The 14965-nt window shown below is 42.7% G+C and overlaps 1 protein-coding gene across 5 annotated transcripts; it reads right to left on the reverse strand.

The window, feature by feature from the left end:
* Positions 1-427: 427 nt before the first annotated feature.
* Positions 428-14933, reverse strand: CIAPIN1 (cytokine induced apoptosis inhibitor 1). Of its 5 annotated transcripts, none has more exons than XM_083370721.1 (9): positions 14713-14933; positions 11814-12013; positions 10009-10161; positions 7970-8043; positions 7427-7592; positions 6525-6598; positions 5394-5509; positions 4044-4113; positions 428-2105 (listed from the first exon to the last, which is right to left on the reverse strand). In XM_083370721.1, the coding sequence occupies exons 2-9, from the start codon at positions 11968-11970 to the stop codon at positions 1995-1997; spliced, it is 921 nt and encodes a 306-aa protein (XP_083226847.1). In that variant the 5' UTR covers positions 11971-12013; positions 14713-14933; the 3' UTR covers positions 428-1994. The 5 variants fall into 5 exon arrangements, with proteins under 5 accessions (XP_083226847.1, XP_083226849.1, XP_083226851.1 ...); XM_083370723.1 differs by having other exon boundaries at positions 14576-14752; XM_083370725.1 differs by having other exon boundaries at positions 11814-11989; positions 14713-14741.
* Positions 14934-14965: the final 32 nt, after the last annotated feature.

A 14965-nucleotide genomic window follows, 5' to 3' on the forward strand; every position in this document is an offset into this window, starting at 1 on the left:
TCCCATCCGCGGGATGCAGGCAGCACACAAAACCACACACTCTCTGGTCCATGGAAAAACCCCTCTCCACGTAACCGGTCCTTGGTGCCCAAAAGACTGGGGACCTCTGCTGTAGCCCATTTTTTGGTGTCCATCCTCAGCCCCTTATATATGTAGTCTTCAACTTAAAACAGTTCATTTACCAGAAGTTACTGTTCAAAGTTACAAGGGCACTGAGAAAAAATGACTCACGGCCGTTTTTCAAACATATAACAGTTGCAACATACCCAGGGTCATGTGATCAAAATTAAGACTCGTGACGACTCATATTTATGACGGCTGCAGTGTCCCAAAGTCACGTGAACCCCCTTTGTGACTTTCTGACAAAGCAAAGTCAGTGGGGAATCCGGATTCACTTGTTACTAACTCAACAAATGCAATGACTCACTTAAGAAATGTTTCACTTAGCAACAGAAATGTTGGGCTCAATTGTCGTAACTTGAGGATGACCTGTTAATTTATTAGAGGGTTCAAATGATTGCAGAATGTCCTTCATCCCGTTGCTAGCAAAATAATGCTTAGATTGCAGCCTCACCTGGGAGGAAGGCGGGCAGATAGTCAAGATGACCTTTAGAAAAGGCCAGGAAACACAAAACATTTCCTGATACACACTGAATAATCCTTAGGATCCTAAGCAAGATAGTCGAGAACTGGTTGAATCCATAAGATTCTGTTGTCTTCACCTTGGTAGATCACAGGGTATGGACCTGTGATGACAGATGTTGCCAATGAGCAATATAGCCCCGCCTCACTCTAGAAGACCTGGAGGAAGCCATTGTCACCACCTTCCTGACACGTGGACGGGTTCCACGTGAGGACGACGAGATATTGTGGGATTCCCATTTTGCTAAGGATCTTCCACACTTGTCAGGATCAACACAGTGGAAGGCCTTTCTATAGTCAATGAAGCAGATGGTGATTTTTGTCTGTATGTGTGTTTGTTGGCTTTTTCAATTATTCAGTGCGCATCAAAAGTATTTTTTTGTGTTTCTTGGTCTTTTTTAAAGCCAACTTGAATACCTGCCCCTCCTCCTCCCATGTGGGGCTCTAAGCTAAGCGTTAATTTTGCTAGCAATGGAAATGAAGGACATTCTGCAATCATTTGAACCCTCTAATAAATTAATCTCCTTTGGTATGTAGACTGATTCCTTACAATCTGCCATAATTAATCAACCAGCCAGCCAACCAACTTGCTGCTCTAATGCTCCATAATCTCCACTCAATAGACGCCAAACTCCAGATTGTAGAAGCCTTTTCTAGAAGAGCCATGAAATAGTTTCAGATCAAACTTTTTACCACAATCACTTCTGAGACGGTATTTCCAGCAAACTGGACTCTCACTTTCTTTTAAAAAACCAACAGCGACCTGGGATAGCGACATCTGCATAAAACCTCTCGGCGATCCAACACCTTGGTGCGCCAAAGTAAAACAAAAGTAACGTCAAAATTTCAGAAGTTTAATTTTTGACTCCTCCCATCCTCTCGTTGGCACAAAACTGGGAATGAAGACATATTTTGCAGTTTTGAGTAGAAGCCAACACCACCCACCCCGACCCACTGTTTGGCGTTTGGCAGAGCCACATTCTGTAGGCAAAGTAAATGGAAAGCTTTCTCACATCTTGGCTCAGTAAGACAAGGTTGCGCTCTCAAATCCTGGGTAGCTCCAGGGCTGATGCTGTTTACTAGCAAGATCTTTTTGTCTGCAGGGCATGACAACAGCCAAAATCTAGATGCAAACTTTTCAAAGAAACGACAATCAAGGGGTGGAAAGCGATGAGTCCCGAAAGCAATCCCAACTGAGAAGGGAGTCTGGAACATGGCCTATTTGTTTGTCCACCTATTTGTTTGCAGATCCCCCACCAAGTCCAGACTTCCTTCCTCTTTACTAGAGAAACTGCCTGTTGTGTCCAAAGCATGAAGCACCACCAAGGAAGCTGTGAGTTGCTGCTCTTCTTTCAGGAATCCTGAAGGTTGTTTTCGCTCAGGAGGATTTTCTCACCAGGCTTAAAGGCTGGCATGCCTCGGTAAGGGCAGCTGGCGCAGCGGAAGGCGTCCCCCAGGTAGCACTAGAGAGAAACAAAAGTGGCATCTAAAGAAGGCGAAACCACCAGGCAGAGCAGCCAGCCTTCAGGGCAATTGATGCCCTTAAGTGTAGGAGACTACCAGGCTGAGCTCAGGGGGAGGAGTCAAACACATCACCAGTTTGGAACCTCTACACCCCTGAAAGAGACCTAAGTCCAGCCTCCCCCCGCCGACACTTGAAGTCCATTGACTCCTATCTGGCGCCAATTCACCTTGACCCTCGGTAGTCCAGGGTTGTGTATATAGGTTGCGTGGAATAAACCTGTAGTACTTTTGAACCCTATCCTGCCTCCTGGCTTCTTGCACCTGACATTAATGACAGGACGGGGGAAATAAAAGGGGCCAGATTCAGACTCATTGAAGATCCAAAAGGCTGCTTATGTTGTTCTTGTTTCCTCCAAGGAGCCATCAAGAGACCTGATTTTATGCCACCCGGACTCACCTAGCGGGGGGGGGGGAGGGTAGCATAAAAATAAATAAACAAATGAACCAAATCCATAAATGAATCAGCATCTCATTACAGTTGGGCAGAGCGGGTGTGTTCCAGGTCCCTTCTATTAAAAGGCTGTCATCTTCTGGGAGCGAGGGAGAAGGGCCTTCTCTGTCACAGCCCCCACCCTCTGGAATTGTCTTCTCCCCAGAGAGAGGGTCAGCGTCCTCTCCACTGAGATTGTGAAAAGCCCTTAGGACAGGGGCAGGGAATTCTGGGAGTTGAAGTCAATGAGTCATAAAAGAGCCAAGGTTGCCTACCCCTGCCTTAGGACCCAGGCCTGGGATTAACCAGGGGGAGGGAGGGGGCTCTCAGGCTTCTAGTTCGGCTGTCTTTATTTCATTCAGTTTACATTTTAAATTGTTTTAATTTAGTACAGGCAGTCCTTGTTGGCCACACTTGAGACAAGAATCACAGCTGTCATTTGTGCCAGTTGTTAAGAGGGTCACCAGGTGACCAGGCCTGATTTGACAGCTTTTGTGGTGGAGATTAAGCAAATGTTGGGGTCAATAAGCAAACAGAGCAGGTCTTAAGCGAATACCACAGTCATTAAGTGAACACATTTTTAGCCAATGGGCATTTTTTTGGCTGAATACCAAAACGTAAACTGGTTTCTGGCAAAATAAATAAATAATTGTAAATTTCAATCACATGTCCTGTGGAACGCTGCAATGGCCATAAGTATAGGCCAGTTCCTAAGCACCAATGGAGGAGGGTTGTTAGAACTCTGAAACTAAACTGTAAGTAGCTCTGGAGAGGTCCGTTGTAACCGCTAAGTTGAAAACTACCTATGTGATACCGTGTAAGCCACTCAGAGCCCACGGGGATAGGTACCTCTGTTAAATTTGATAACTAAATGAATAACCCAGCTAGAGAAGGAATGAGAGGAAGACTGTCACACCGCTGCTGTATCAGGTGATTGATGCCTCCAGATGCCTCTCCACACAGAGAAGTGTGTGTAATCCTGAACCTGCTCTCCTGGATCTATATTGTGTTACAGCAGCAAGATCCAAAATCCACCATGCTCTAATGTGCATGTCACATATGCAGATGATGAATGTGGATGTTGGCTACCGATTCCTCACGTCAAAAGAATTATAACTTTAAAAAAATCTAGTCAATTGTTTGAAATGCCATCAATCAAACTCGTGAATGAATCAAACCCAGCATCTCTGTTAAAAACAAAAATTAAACTGGAAGCATTCTAATGGGAAAGGCATTTCCTTCTGTGAGAAAATAAATAGCATTTTCTAAAATAGCATTTCCTCCATATTTCCTACTTAACTAAAAATACATAAAAGCAACAAATAAAAATGAGCAATGGCCTATTTTTTCATTAATAAAAATCCTTATTCTATGCAGCTGGCATTATATTCTAATTGCTGTTAGACTAAACAATGTCTGGATCAAGACTGGAAACAAAAGTTTTTACATTGCCACAGGCAGACTTTGGCTGTGCATTTCTCTTCTCCTGCTCTAGTTCTTCAGCAAGGCCGCAGGTGCTGTAGAGAAAAGAGATGCGGTAAGTTTAATATACATGAAGACATTGCCTTGTCCTTCCAAATCCTCTCTGCCAGAGGAAACATCTACACATATCTGTCTTTCCTTCTTTCTTTTTCGCTCATTTGTTTTCAAAAGAGGAAAACTCCAGGAATTGCCAATTTAATGTTGTCAATGTATGTACTATTAAAACCCTCCCGTCTCTTTGTTTGTAACCTTCAACTGTGTGAATTGGTGCATTGTAGGACAACAATTTTTGAATCAAGGTAGCTCAAATGGGCTAACTTAAAAAATGCATCCAACATCAAGGACTCATTACTTCCATGGGATTGAAATTTCAAGGACTGTACAAATTTCAAAGTTGTACAGGGAGTCCTCGACTTATGACCATAATTTATGTTGCTAAGTGAGACATTTGTTAAGTGAGTTTTGCCCTACGTTATCACCTTTCTTGCCACAGTTGTTAAGTGAATCACTGCAGTGGGTAAGTTAGTAATGCAGTTGTTAAGGGACTCTGGCTTCCCCATTGACTTTGCTTGTCAGAAGATTGCAAAAGGTGATCGCATGACCCCGGGACACTGCAACCGTCATAAATATGAGTCAATTGCCAAGCAACCGAATTTTGATCCCATGGGAATGCTGCAATGGTCATAAATGTGAAAAATGGTCATGTCACTTTTCAGTGCCGCTGTAACTTTGAACGGTCACTAAATGAACTGTTATAAGTCAAGGACTACTTTCATTGTCAAAATTGTGGCCGTTGCAGCATCCCCGTGGTTACCTGATTGTGGTTTCTGATATTCCAGCAAGCTCTCCACAAAGAAAGTTAATGGGGAAGCTGGTAGGAAGTCAGAACTCATTCCAGTTCCCACCGCTTTTTGTCCACCTGCAGTCATTCTGTTATCGCTTTAAGTAAGCATCTTGGAAGGGATAATCTAATGGATTATGGGTCAACTAGTATTTAAACAAGTCCAGCTCCTCATTTAACACCAAATAAATGTCTTCACTCCATTGTTAAGAATAATTTAAATCAGGCTTTCTCAAACTTGGCAATTTTAAGATGTGTGGGCTTCAATTCCAAGGATTCATTCTGTCTGGGAAATTCTGGGACTTGAAGTCCAGACATCTTAAAATTGCCAATTTAAGAAACCCTGATTTAGAAGGCTTTCACAGGATTGCAATCTAGTCTCTATTTTCTAGATGCATTTTCTCTGCAGCATTTTTCTTACCATGTTTCAGGTGTGTATGTACAGGTAAGTCTTTGACTTATTTTAACACTCACCAATTCTTACAGGCTTTCCTCTTTCCAGATTCCTTACAAGAAGGTGCTTTGAGAGATGCTGGATCTGGCTTTTTCAAATCCTCAGGAACCAGAAGCTCATCTGAATCCAGGAGATCCTGAAGACAATAAGGACCCATAGAAAACAAATCCCAAAACTATCCTTGATCTACAGCAGACATGTCAAACTCGCGACGTCATCTGACGTCGTGCAACTTATCGGGAGTTTTGCCATTGCTGGCAATGGGGTGGGCGCGGCTTCCACATGACGCATCCGGCCCATGGGCTGGCAGTTTGACACCCCTGATCTACAGGAAGCAAAGATGCCTGTACAGGTAGTCCTCAACGTACAACCACAATTGAGCCCAAAATTTCTGTTGTTCAGTGAGACATTTGTTAAGTGAGTTTTACAACCTTTCTTGCCATAGTTGTTCAGTTAAATGAATCTGGCTTCCCCACTGACTTTGTCAAAAGGTTGCAAAAGGTGACCTTGGAACACAGCAACGGTCATAAGTATTAGTCATTTGCCAAGGATTTGAATTTTGATCACATGATCATGGGGATGCTGTAAAGGTTGTGTGAAAAACGGTCATAAGTCACTTTTTTCAGTGCCGTTGTAACTTTGAGCTGTCACTAAATGAAGTGTTGTAAAAAAAGTGTTGTAAATCGAGGACTACCTATAGTTACATTAAGGGCCTCCTCCCACCATTTGGCGGAGTTTGTTACTAAACGTGTAATATTGCTGAATAGCTTTGAAGACTTTAAAGAAAAGCAACAGTACTAAAACAGAGCTCTGCTACTATCAAAATAGGGGAACTGTATAAAATCTAGATTTTGGGGGAATAGATAGATAGATAACCTTTACTGTCATTTTTTACTGTGGGCAGAATGGCACACATTAAAAATGAAATTTAGTTGCTTGCTCTCAAAGTGTAAACACAAGTAAACACTTGACATATAAAATAGTTTTAAAATTCCTCTCATATGGAGCTGCCAACCTTACTCTTTTTTCTGGCTTAGGCGATGGCTCAGGAAAAATGTGAAATACAGAAAACATAATGTTACAAATCAAGGCAGAGCATCACTTTCGGTGAGGTTGTCTGGCAACCTTTGGAGGGCCCCTTCTGCACCTACCACGTCCTCATCATCCATGTCGTTGGCAGAAAGAGTCCAGAGTTTCGCAGCCGTGGGATCCACCCGTGGTTTTTCTGAAACAACCAGTTGACCACAGAGAACACAACTGTAAAGATGATGTCATAAGCCTCAAAAATTCTTCTCGGTCCTATGATATGAAACCATCCGGGGGACTTTTGATATCTCAGAGCTAGGATTTTGGAAGACAATGTATTCTTTAATGGTCCATTTAAACAAAAAAATTATAATCAGGGAAAGTCTGATCAGTATTATTCTTTTCCTCTGAAAAGGCTCAAATGAGATCTATAACTGAGACAGGACCTGTTAATCAACAGCCAAAGGACCAGGCTTCTGAGAACTAGTTTGTTATGGAGGTGAAGGTGCTGGACTGGGAGACTGGGAGTTGTAGTCACCCCTTAGGCATTGAACCAGCTGGGTGACTTTGGGCTAGTCCAGGGGTAGGCAACCTTGGCCCTTTTATGACTCATGGACTTCAACTCCCAGAATTCCTGAGCCAGCCATGCTGAGGGGAAAGGGAAAGTTTCCAGGCTGAGCCAGGCTGGCTCAGGAATTCTGGGAGCTGAAGTCCACGAGTCATGAAGGGGCCATAGTTCCCCCATGCTGGCTCAGGAATTCTGGGAGTTGAAGTCCACGAGTCGTAAAAGAGCCAAGGTGGCTTACCCCTGGCCTAGTCAATTCTCCTAACCCAACCCACTTTACAAGGTGGTGGTTGTGGGGAAAATAGGGAGGATTATATTTATTGCCTTGATCTGGACAAAATAATGGTGGGGTATGCATTTAATCTCAATTTACCCATAGGATGATTGCTACAGATGTGCTTAAGTAAACCTGGGGGGGGAGGGGGAAGATCTGAGAAGACAAAGCCTCTCTGTTTTTCTTACCAGTTGTTGATTTCTTGACAGTGGAAAGCTTGAGCTGACTTGCAGATCCAATCTCAAAATTAGGCTTTTTGCCTTCTAACTGAACGGCAAGAATTTCATGGCATTGTAGATCCAGATGCTTCTGGATAGCCTGAATTTGTTCTGAGCTTAAAGCATCCTTCTGCAGCTGGATAGCAAGGGGAAAAAACAAGTTACTTTACCAGTTAATCCATCCAGCCAGGAAAGACCTGAACAAGTGCTAATTATTATCCATGGTGGCTAATTACAAACACAATAACACTTTCCGTTATTAAAGGAAGATTTTTCCAGAGGCCTTTTTGCTTATTCACTAGGTAAACCCAATCTTTTGATTCTCAAACACATTTTGTTATTTCCTTTGAAGTACGAACTGAGATTATAAGGTATGCTGTATTGCATATTTTATATATATACTTCTATCAAACAGCTTTATAAAGCTGTATTTTTGAAGGGCCGCATGAAGGCCTCTTCAAAGCGCAGTCTTTTAAAACGATCTCTTTGAAAACTCAACATCAAAATGCTTACCTCTTTTACCTCAACCAATCCAGAGAGTGTTGCGATTGTTTGTAGCTTGCTTACTGTCTTGAGTTTGTCATTACCTAAGAAATGCAACAGGTAGCAAATATCCATAAATAAAAATAAGCTACGAGGAGAAAAAAGAACCTGAGATTTTTTCCAAATTACTCCTGATAGAATAAGGTAAAGGTAAAGTTTCCCCTGCACATGCATGCTAGTCGTTTCCAACTCTAGGGGCCGGTGCTCATCTCTGTTTCAAAGCCGAAGAGCCAGCGCTTGTCTGAAGACGTCTCCGTGGTCATGTGGCCGGCATGACTAGATGCCAAAGGCGCACGGAACGTTGTTACCTTCCCACCGGAGTGGTCCCTATTTTTCTACTTGCATTTTTACGTGCTTTCGAACTGCTAGGTTGGCAGAAGCTGGGACGAGTAACAGGCGCTCACTCTGCTATGCGGCACTCGGGATTCGACCCGCCAAACTGCCGACCATTTGATCAAGCTCAGCGTCCTAACCCACTGAGCCACCGCATCCCTGATAGAATACATGGATTTAATAAAGGAATGCAATAGGATCAGGCTTCTCTTAGGTACTTTCACAATTTTCAGGGAGCTACCAAAGTTCCTACGGTTCACGTTCGTGTCAGAAGCACCAAGGTGTTTTCAGGGTGAAAGGATTGGTCAGTGAGGGATCCCTAGTTGGAAGCGCCTTTCGTGTCTCCACTAATGTGCCCACCAAAGTGGTACCTACTTGTGACTGGGCAGTTTTGAACTGCTAGACCAGCTGGAGCGAACGATGGGAGCTCACCCTGTCACCCAGCGGCAACCGAGTCTCGAACATGGGCTTGCTGATCCTCAATCTAGGGTCCTAACCACATGAGCCATGGTGCTCCTGTTGATCTATTTGGTCTATAATTCTTATAGGCAATCTGATTTAATCAGTTGGCCATGATAATTTGATTAACTGTATTTCATTTCCTTCACCACGATTCACAGGAAAAAGACTTAAAGAGTTGTGTCAGGAAATTAGAGGAAACCTGAAGAAGCTTCAAGGATTCTTCGCAGCCCTCACAAATCTCACATTAACTGCACTACATTGCTTTCTTGTCTCAACTGAAATTTCAGGTTTTAATATTAAGATGCTAAATAGCTTGAAGTGATATCACCTCTAGACCCCTCTCAGCTCATCTGTAGTCAAATTGTCATTTCTTTGTTATTTTTTCCTACCTCACATGCAGTTTTCTGGTAGATACAAAAGAGGAAGCGCTTTCAATTGTAACACCAGCACTATGGAGCCCACACAGACCCATTTTCAAATGTGTGTTAATATACTGCTATAATACATCGTATCTTAATCTGATGTCTTTGTTTTCACTGTTTAAATGTGACTGATTTGCTTTGTACTGTACCTGAATCTAAATGGTCTGGAATCATTTTCTTAAAATAGAAAAAAAAAGAAATAAAAAATAGCCACAGTATTACAGGAGATGGAACTTAGGAGAGGTGAAATCAGTAGGGGCGCAGTTCTGGAGCCAGATAGTAACAGCAGGAGTTATTTCAAAAGCTGTTTCTCGCTGTCCAGAATGGAGGCTTGTGACTGGATAAAATTAAAACACTGTCCCTCTTCAAAGCGGTGCATCCTGGGCTACACATGGTCTCAGTCAGTGACAGCATTAGATTAATTCTATTTGGCCCAAAAACTAATGAAAGTCACACCTGACTGTTCATTGGAAGGGAGATTTTCCAGTAAATCTCACGGTTACTGAGGCTGAACTGGAAAGCCAAAAACAGGTCTTGGAAGAGACAGTTGTAGCCCACTTGCAGGATATTGTTAAGAAAACTCCATGGATGTATCCAGGTAACCATCAAAAGTTGGGCTAAACTCAAGAAGAAATGAGTTTATTCCCCCCCCCCCATGTTTTAAATACAAGTATGTTTAAATTAGCCAATCCTGTACTGGCCTTTATTCTCCGCAGGTATAAAAGTGAGGATGGATTAGATGAATAGAGGCCCAATTAATGGACAAAGGTAAGAGAAAGACTAAAAACTTACCTGTTTTGGTGGTCACTGCTTCTTTCAAAAGGACACGACCTCCAGGCTTCACGATCCGAGCTATTTCAGCAAGCACCTCTGCGCTGTGCTGCATTAGACTGCCAGGGATCAGCCCCGAGAGAACCACATCAAAGCTGGACTCTTTGTGGGATGCTGAGAAAAGAAAATGGTAGGCATATACACGTACCTACTTACCAGTTTGAGTATATGCGCGTAACCATCATGCTAGCGGGGGAATTCTGAGTCGAAGTTTAAACAGCTTAAAGTTGCCCAGTTCAAAAAACGCTGCTGTAGTTGCTGATGAATTAGATACAATGAATAACTGTTTGTGGAGTCAGAATGACTTCGGAAAAGCACTTCCAAGTGGCAATGCTGAAAAACTTTGTGGAGTTTGATTTCCAGCTTGTACAAAGTGAGGAAACGTCCAGATTCCTTTTCTGTACTCTCCCAACCAAGGACCCTGAATTGCCTTATTCTGTGCCAAATATTGCTGTGGAAGCTGTAATTATGTTCCACTTTCTGAGAATGTGCTTTGCCTGCTTTGATTCTGGCCTTTCTGGATGAGACAATTGAGCCTTCATCTTCAGGTGAAACTTTTACCCGTCAGTTGAACACAGCTTGCTTTGAGTTTGATTCCTTTACTAGGCCTCTTAGGTTAAGTTATGTTATGGCCACATTCAGTTCCTTGGCCCCTATATAAAATCAGGTTCTACAAGGTTTCTCTGGTAGATCTCTGATTTTTAATGTAAAGATCTGCCTTCCTATCCACAGCACATCCTCAACTCCAGAATGTGCCACTGCCTTTCCCCCTCCACTGCACAGATAAGGCTTCAGGTTTTATATGGATATTATCACAATGAGCTTTAACCTACATTTTATAAAGTTCTTTTTTTTTAGCTCATGTTATTACTTTGGTAACTTTCTGTACCTATCTGCATTTATACATTTCCCTTTTCCTTCTAATGTGTGGATAGTTACCTAAAACTTCTTTGGATCAATCTGTTCAGATAGAAAAAGGAATTTGTTTTCCTATATTTGCAAAGTTAATTATCATCACTAACTTTGACTTGTGAACATTGCCGTGTGGTAATACGATAAGATGAAACAGACGGGGTGAACTGGATTCTCTTATCAGTAAATTTATTGTGGCCGTGCACTGTTAGAGGGTTGTATTTTGGATAGACTATTTTAATTACTGTTGAATAAAAAAGCACCCCTGATAGTCATTTAGGGTTTCTCTCTGCTGTCCTAGACTAAAGGAATAATCTCAACACAGAGTGTCTGAGCAGTTTTTACCTGTAACTACAAGTACTCATTTAATAACCATTAACTGTGTTGCTAAGCAACATGGTTGCAAGTGAAACACCATATGACTATGCCAATTTACATCATTTTTGCTAATGTTAAGCAAGTCATCAACAGTCATTAAGTGGGACATCATGTGACTGCAATTTGCAGTGAGACTGCCGGCTTCTCTAGACTTTGCTTGTTGGAAGCCAGCTATGAAGTGCAAAAATAGCAGTCACATGACTGTAGGATCCGGCGAGTCATAAATGTGCACTGGTTGCCCAGCATCCAAATCTCAATCACATGACACCAGGGATACTTCGACAGTCACAAGTTCAAAGACCTGCTATGTCTCCTCATTAGGGACAGCATAACTTTGAACGGTCATTAACCAAGTACCATCATGCATATGTTTTCTAATGTATTAACAATAATGAAGAATTCTCCTTTATAAATGGAACATGTTATCTTTAACTAAAATATATTTACCATGATAATGAATACTTCTGAACACTCACAGTAAAGCAGCTGATTGACGTTTTCTACAGAAACATGACTTTCAGCTCCAATAACTGCTTGAACATCCTGGACAAATTTCTGGAGTGCCTCGGGAGAGGCGTAACTATCGCAAACCACAGCCACTTGTTCACCAAGAGAGATCCCATACTCTGCCATGCTGGAATTAATTCAAGATCTGAAAGCAAGCAGATATTGTTCCCTAAAATAAAAAAGACAAAACGTAGCAAATAAAGGTTCAAATTAATACAATATTTTTGAGGAACTCTGTGAGTGCATTCAAAAAAAGCTTAAATTTAGAAGGCATCATGTTGAGGAATTGCATACTTTTCAATTATAGAGAGAACTAGAAAACACTGGATGAAATATTTTACAAGTAGTTCACATTTAAGAATCAGTTTTTAGGGTGTTACTGCTGGCCGCTTTCATCATGCCGAAGCCGCACCCACCCCATTGCTGGCAATGCGAAGAGTCGTGACACGTCACGTGACGTGTTTGACACCAGTGAGTTCAATGGTCGAAGTTACAATGGACCTCTGCAGAGCTGCTTACGACCTAATTTCAAAGTTCCAAAAGCCATACACATCCCTGATCATGTGATCCCATTTTTGGTGGGTTTTGGTGGTTTCTCACCTTTATTTCTGCCACATGGGGGAAAATGGGAAGACAGAAATGAGAAAATCCGAGGGAGACAGGCCATTAATATGAAATATGAACAAATAAACGGATTTGCAAGATCCAGTCTGGGTCAGTCACCAGGTTTACTGTTTATAGGGCAGTCTCTTTTCTGGCTCCAGTTACAGTCAGCTACAATTATTCTTAACTATTCCTATAAAGCTATGCTGCTTAACACAGAAAGCCTGTTTTATATGCAAATGGCGGTTTAAGGGGATAGAGCTATACCTGTGTTAACAGCAATTGCAAGAGGATGACAACAAGGATATATGTTGGAAACTGCTCAATTCTTTTTCAGTGCCCCCAAAATGGCATTTTTGCCATTATCTGCAGTATGTGCCAGTATAAAATAGTTTTAGCTGTATTTCCTTTTTCGTTCTGTCTTTATTATGTCTTGTGCATACCATAAATAGGGGGTGATGTGATAAATATGTTTATTCAATCTAAAATCATAGCCCAAAAACTACAACAGTAAAAAGGAAGCCTTACAGAGCACAGCACAAAAGCCCCATAGAAAGAAAAGGCTCTGCGATACTTATTTAAGAATAAAGTATTTATGTTGCTGGGTCAGAATTTGATCCCTGACCTTGAGAGCAGAATTTGATCACTGTCAAGGATGCAGAATCATAGTGACCAGCCAGCAATAGATTAATATAAAGCAATCTCTGCATTCTGGGAAGTCAGCTAACAGCAGTGCAATACATATTTTATTCTAGATATTGGCTCTATAACAGATAATAAAACATGCCTTAAGAATTTCATTACATTTGACCTTTAATAGCATAAGCTATTGTAATAAGTCATTATTTTTAATTTTTTTCTGGACAACGGTGGGCAAGGCATCATAGTTAATGTACGATACCTATGGGCACCAACTAAGGGGTGAGGAGGGAAGGGGCTGCCTTATTCAAAAGCAACAGACACTGAACCCTCTCCCCAACTCCTTGTCCCCTCCTTTTCCTTCAGCCAAGCCTAGTTCCAGGAACATGCCTACAATGTAGGAAAATAAGAAGGGAAATAGCCAGTCTGGTCTGGTGCAGGGGTCTCCAAACCTGATGACTTGTGGACTTCCAAGTCTCAGAATTCCCCAGCCAGATATGTGAACTTCAACTCTCAGAATTCTCTAGCCGGTTCCAGTACCATGCCTAAAATGTAGGAAAATTAAGAAGAGGAATAGCCAGTTGGGTCTGATGCAGGGGTCTCCAAAGTTGGTGACCTGTGGACTTCAACTCCCAGAATTCCCCAGCCAGATTTGTGGATTTCAACTCCCAGAATTCCCCAGCAGCATGGTTGGCAGGGGAATTCTGGGAGTTGAAGTTCAGAAGTCCACTAGGCTGGAGACTAGTCTAGTGATTAAGGCACCAGCCCAGAAAGCGGGAGGGCGTGAGTTCAAGTCCCGCCTTGGCCATCTTTAAATTAAACCTTTAAATGACGCCATCTTTAAATCCTCTAACGAGGCTCATCCAGCAGGGACAGCCTAGCGCAGCATTTCTTTAAGCTGTGCCTCCAGGACCCCCGGGGGTTCCCCCAAGCCCCCCCCCCCGGCTCTGAGAAATCAAAATTATTTATCAGATATTGAATATTTTTCCCCCCAAAATTTAAAGCAAGGTCACTCTTCTTATCGGATTGAACAAGCCGACCTGGTCTGATGGGTTTGGGGTTTTTTAATATTAACTGTATTAATTTTATTGGAATTGGGCTGTATTATTTAATTCTTTTTTTAACTTTTGTACGTTGTATTTTTACTGTATTTGCCCTGTACACCACCCTGAGTCCTTCGGGAGAAGGGCGGTATAGAAATAAAATTATTATTATTATTATTATTATTATTATTATTATTATTATTATTATTATTATTATTATTATTATTATCGTGAAAAATACGGCTTTTCCAATTTTTTGAAGTTTTCTAAAGATCAAAACTGACGCTTTGGTAGCGAGATTCAAACACTCCCCCAGCCCCAAAGACAGACCTCAACCCTCTCCTTTCCAGCCCAGAGAGCGATTGTTAAAAACACGTCGGAAATCCTGAGGAAAAACAAGGCCGAGCGGGGGATTAAGAGGGCCGGCAACGGTCGTCCTAACTAACCGCTGACGGCGCGCGTTGCCGGGCCCACCTCTCGTGGTTGTAGGGCGGGGGTCTCGGACAGTCCCTTGAGCTCCCACAGAAAAGACGAGAAGGGAAAGGCCTCCTCGGCGCAACGCCCCCGCTCTGCCCTCGCCTACCGGTCGCCCCTCGTGCTTCTCGGTCCGGCAGCCGTCCTGCTTTTCTCCTCAGCTGCGCCTGCCCTTTTCAAAGATGGTGACGGAGCACCGGTGGAAAAGCTGCTCCCGCCCCCCTCGGCCCCGCTTCAAAGATGGCGCTTACGGCACCGGGGTTCCAAATGAGGGAGCAGAATCTATGATTGGGTGGAGACCGCACGCGGGGGAAGCCGGGAGGCCTTAGCCTATCGCTGGCGCCTCTCTCCCTCCTCCCCCT

The sequence above is a fragment of the Vipera ursinii genome, assembly GCF_947247035.1.
Source record: "Vipera ursinii genome assembly, chromosome: 10".
Taxonomy (NCBI): domain Eukaryota; kingdom Metazoa; phylum Chordata; class Lepidosauria; order Squamata; family Viperidae; genus Vipera; species Vipera ursinii.

Coding starts and splice junctions, on each gene's coding strand:
- CIAPIN1 (XM_083370721.1), bottom strand. CDS start 11,970: ATGGCAGAGTATGGGATCTCTCTTGGTGAACAAGTGGCTGTGGTTTGC. Junction 5,510..6,524: donor ACATGGATGATGAGGACGTG/GTAGGTGCAGAA, acceptor TATTGTCTTCAG/GATCTCCTGGATTCAGATGA. Junction 2,106..4,043: donor CAAAGTCTGCCTGTGGCAAT/GTAAAAACTTTT, acceptor GTTTCTCTCTAG/TGCTACCTGGGGGACGCCTT.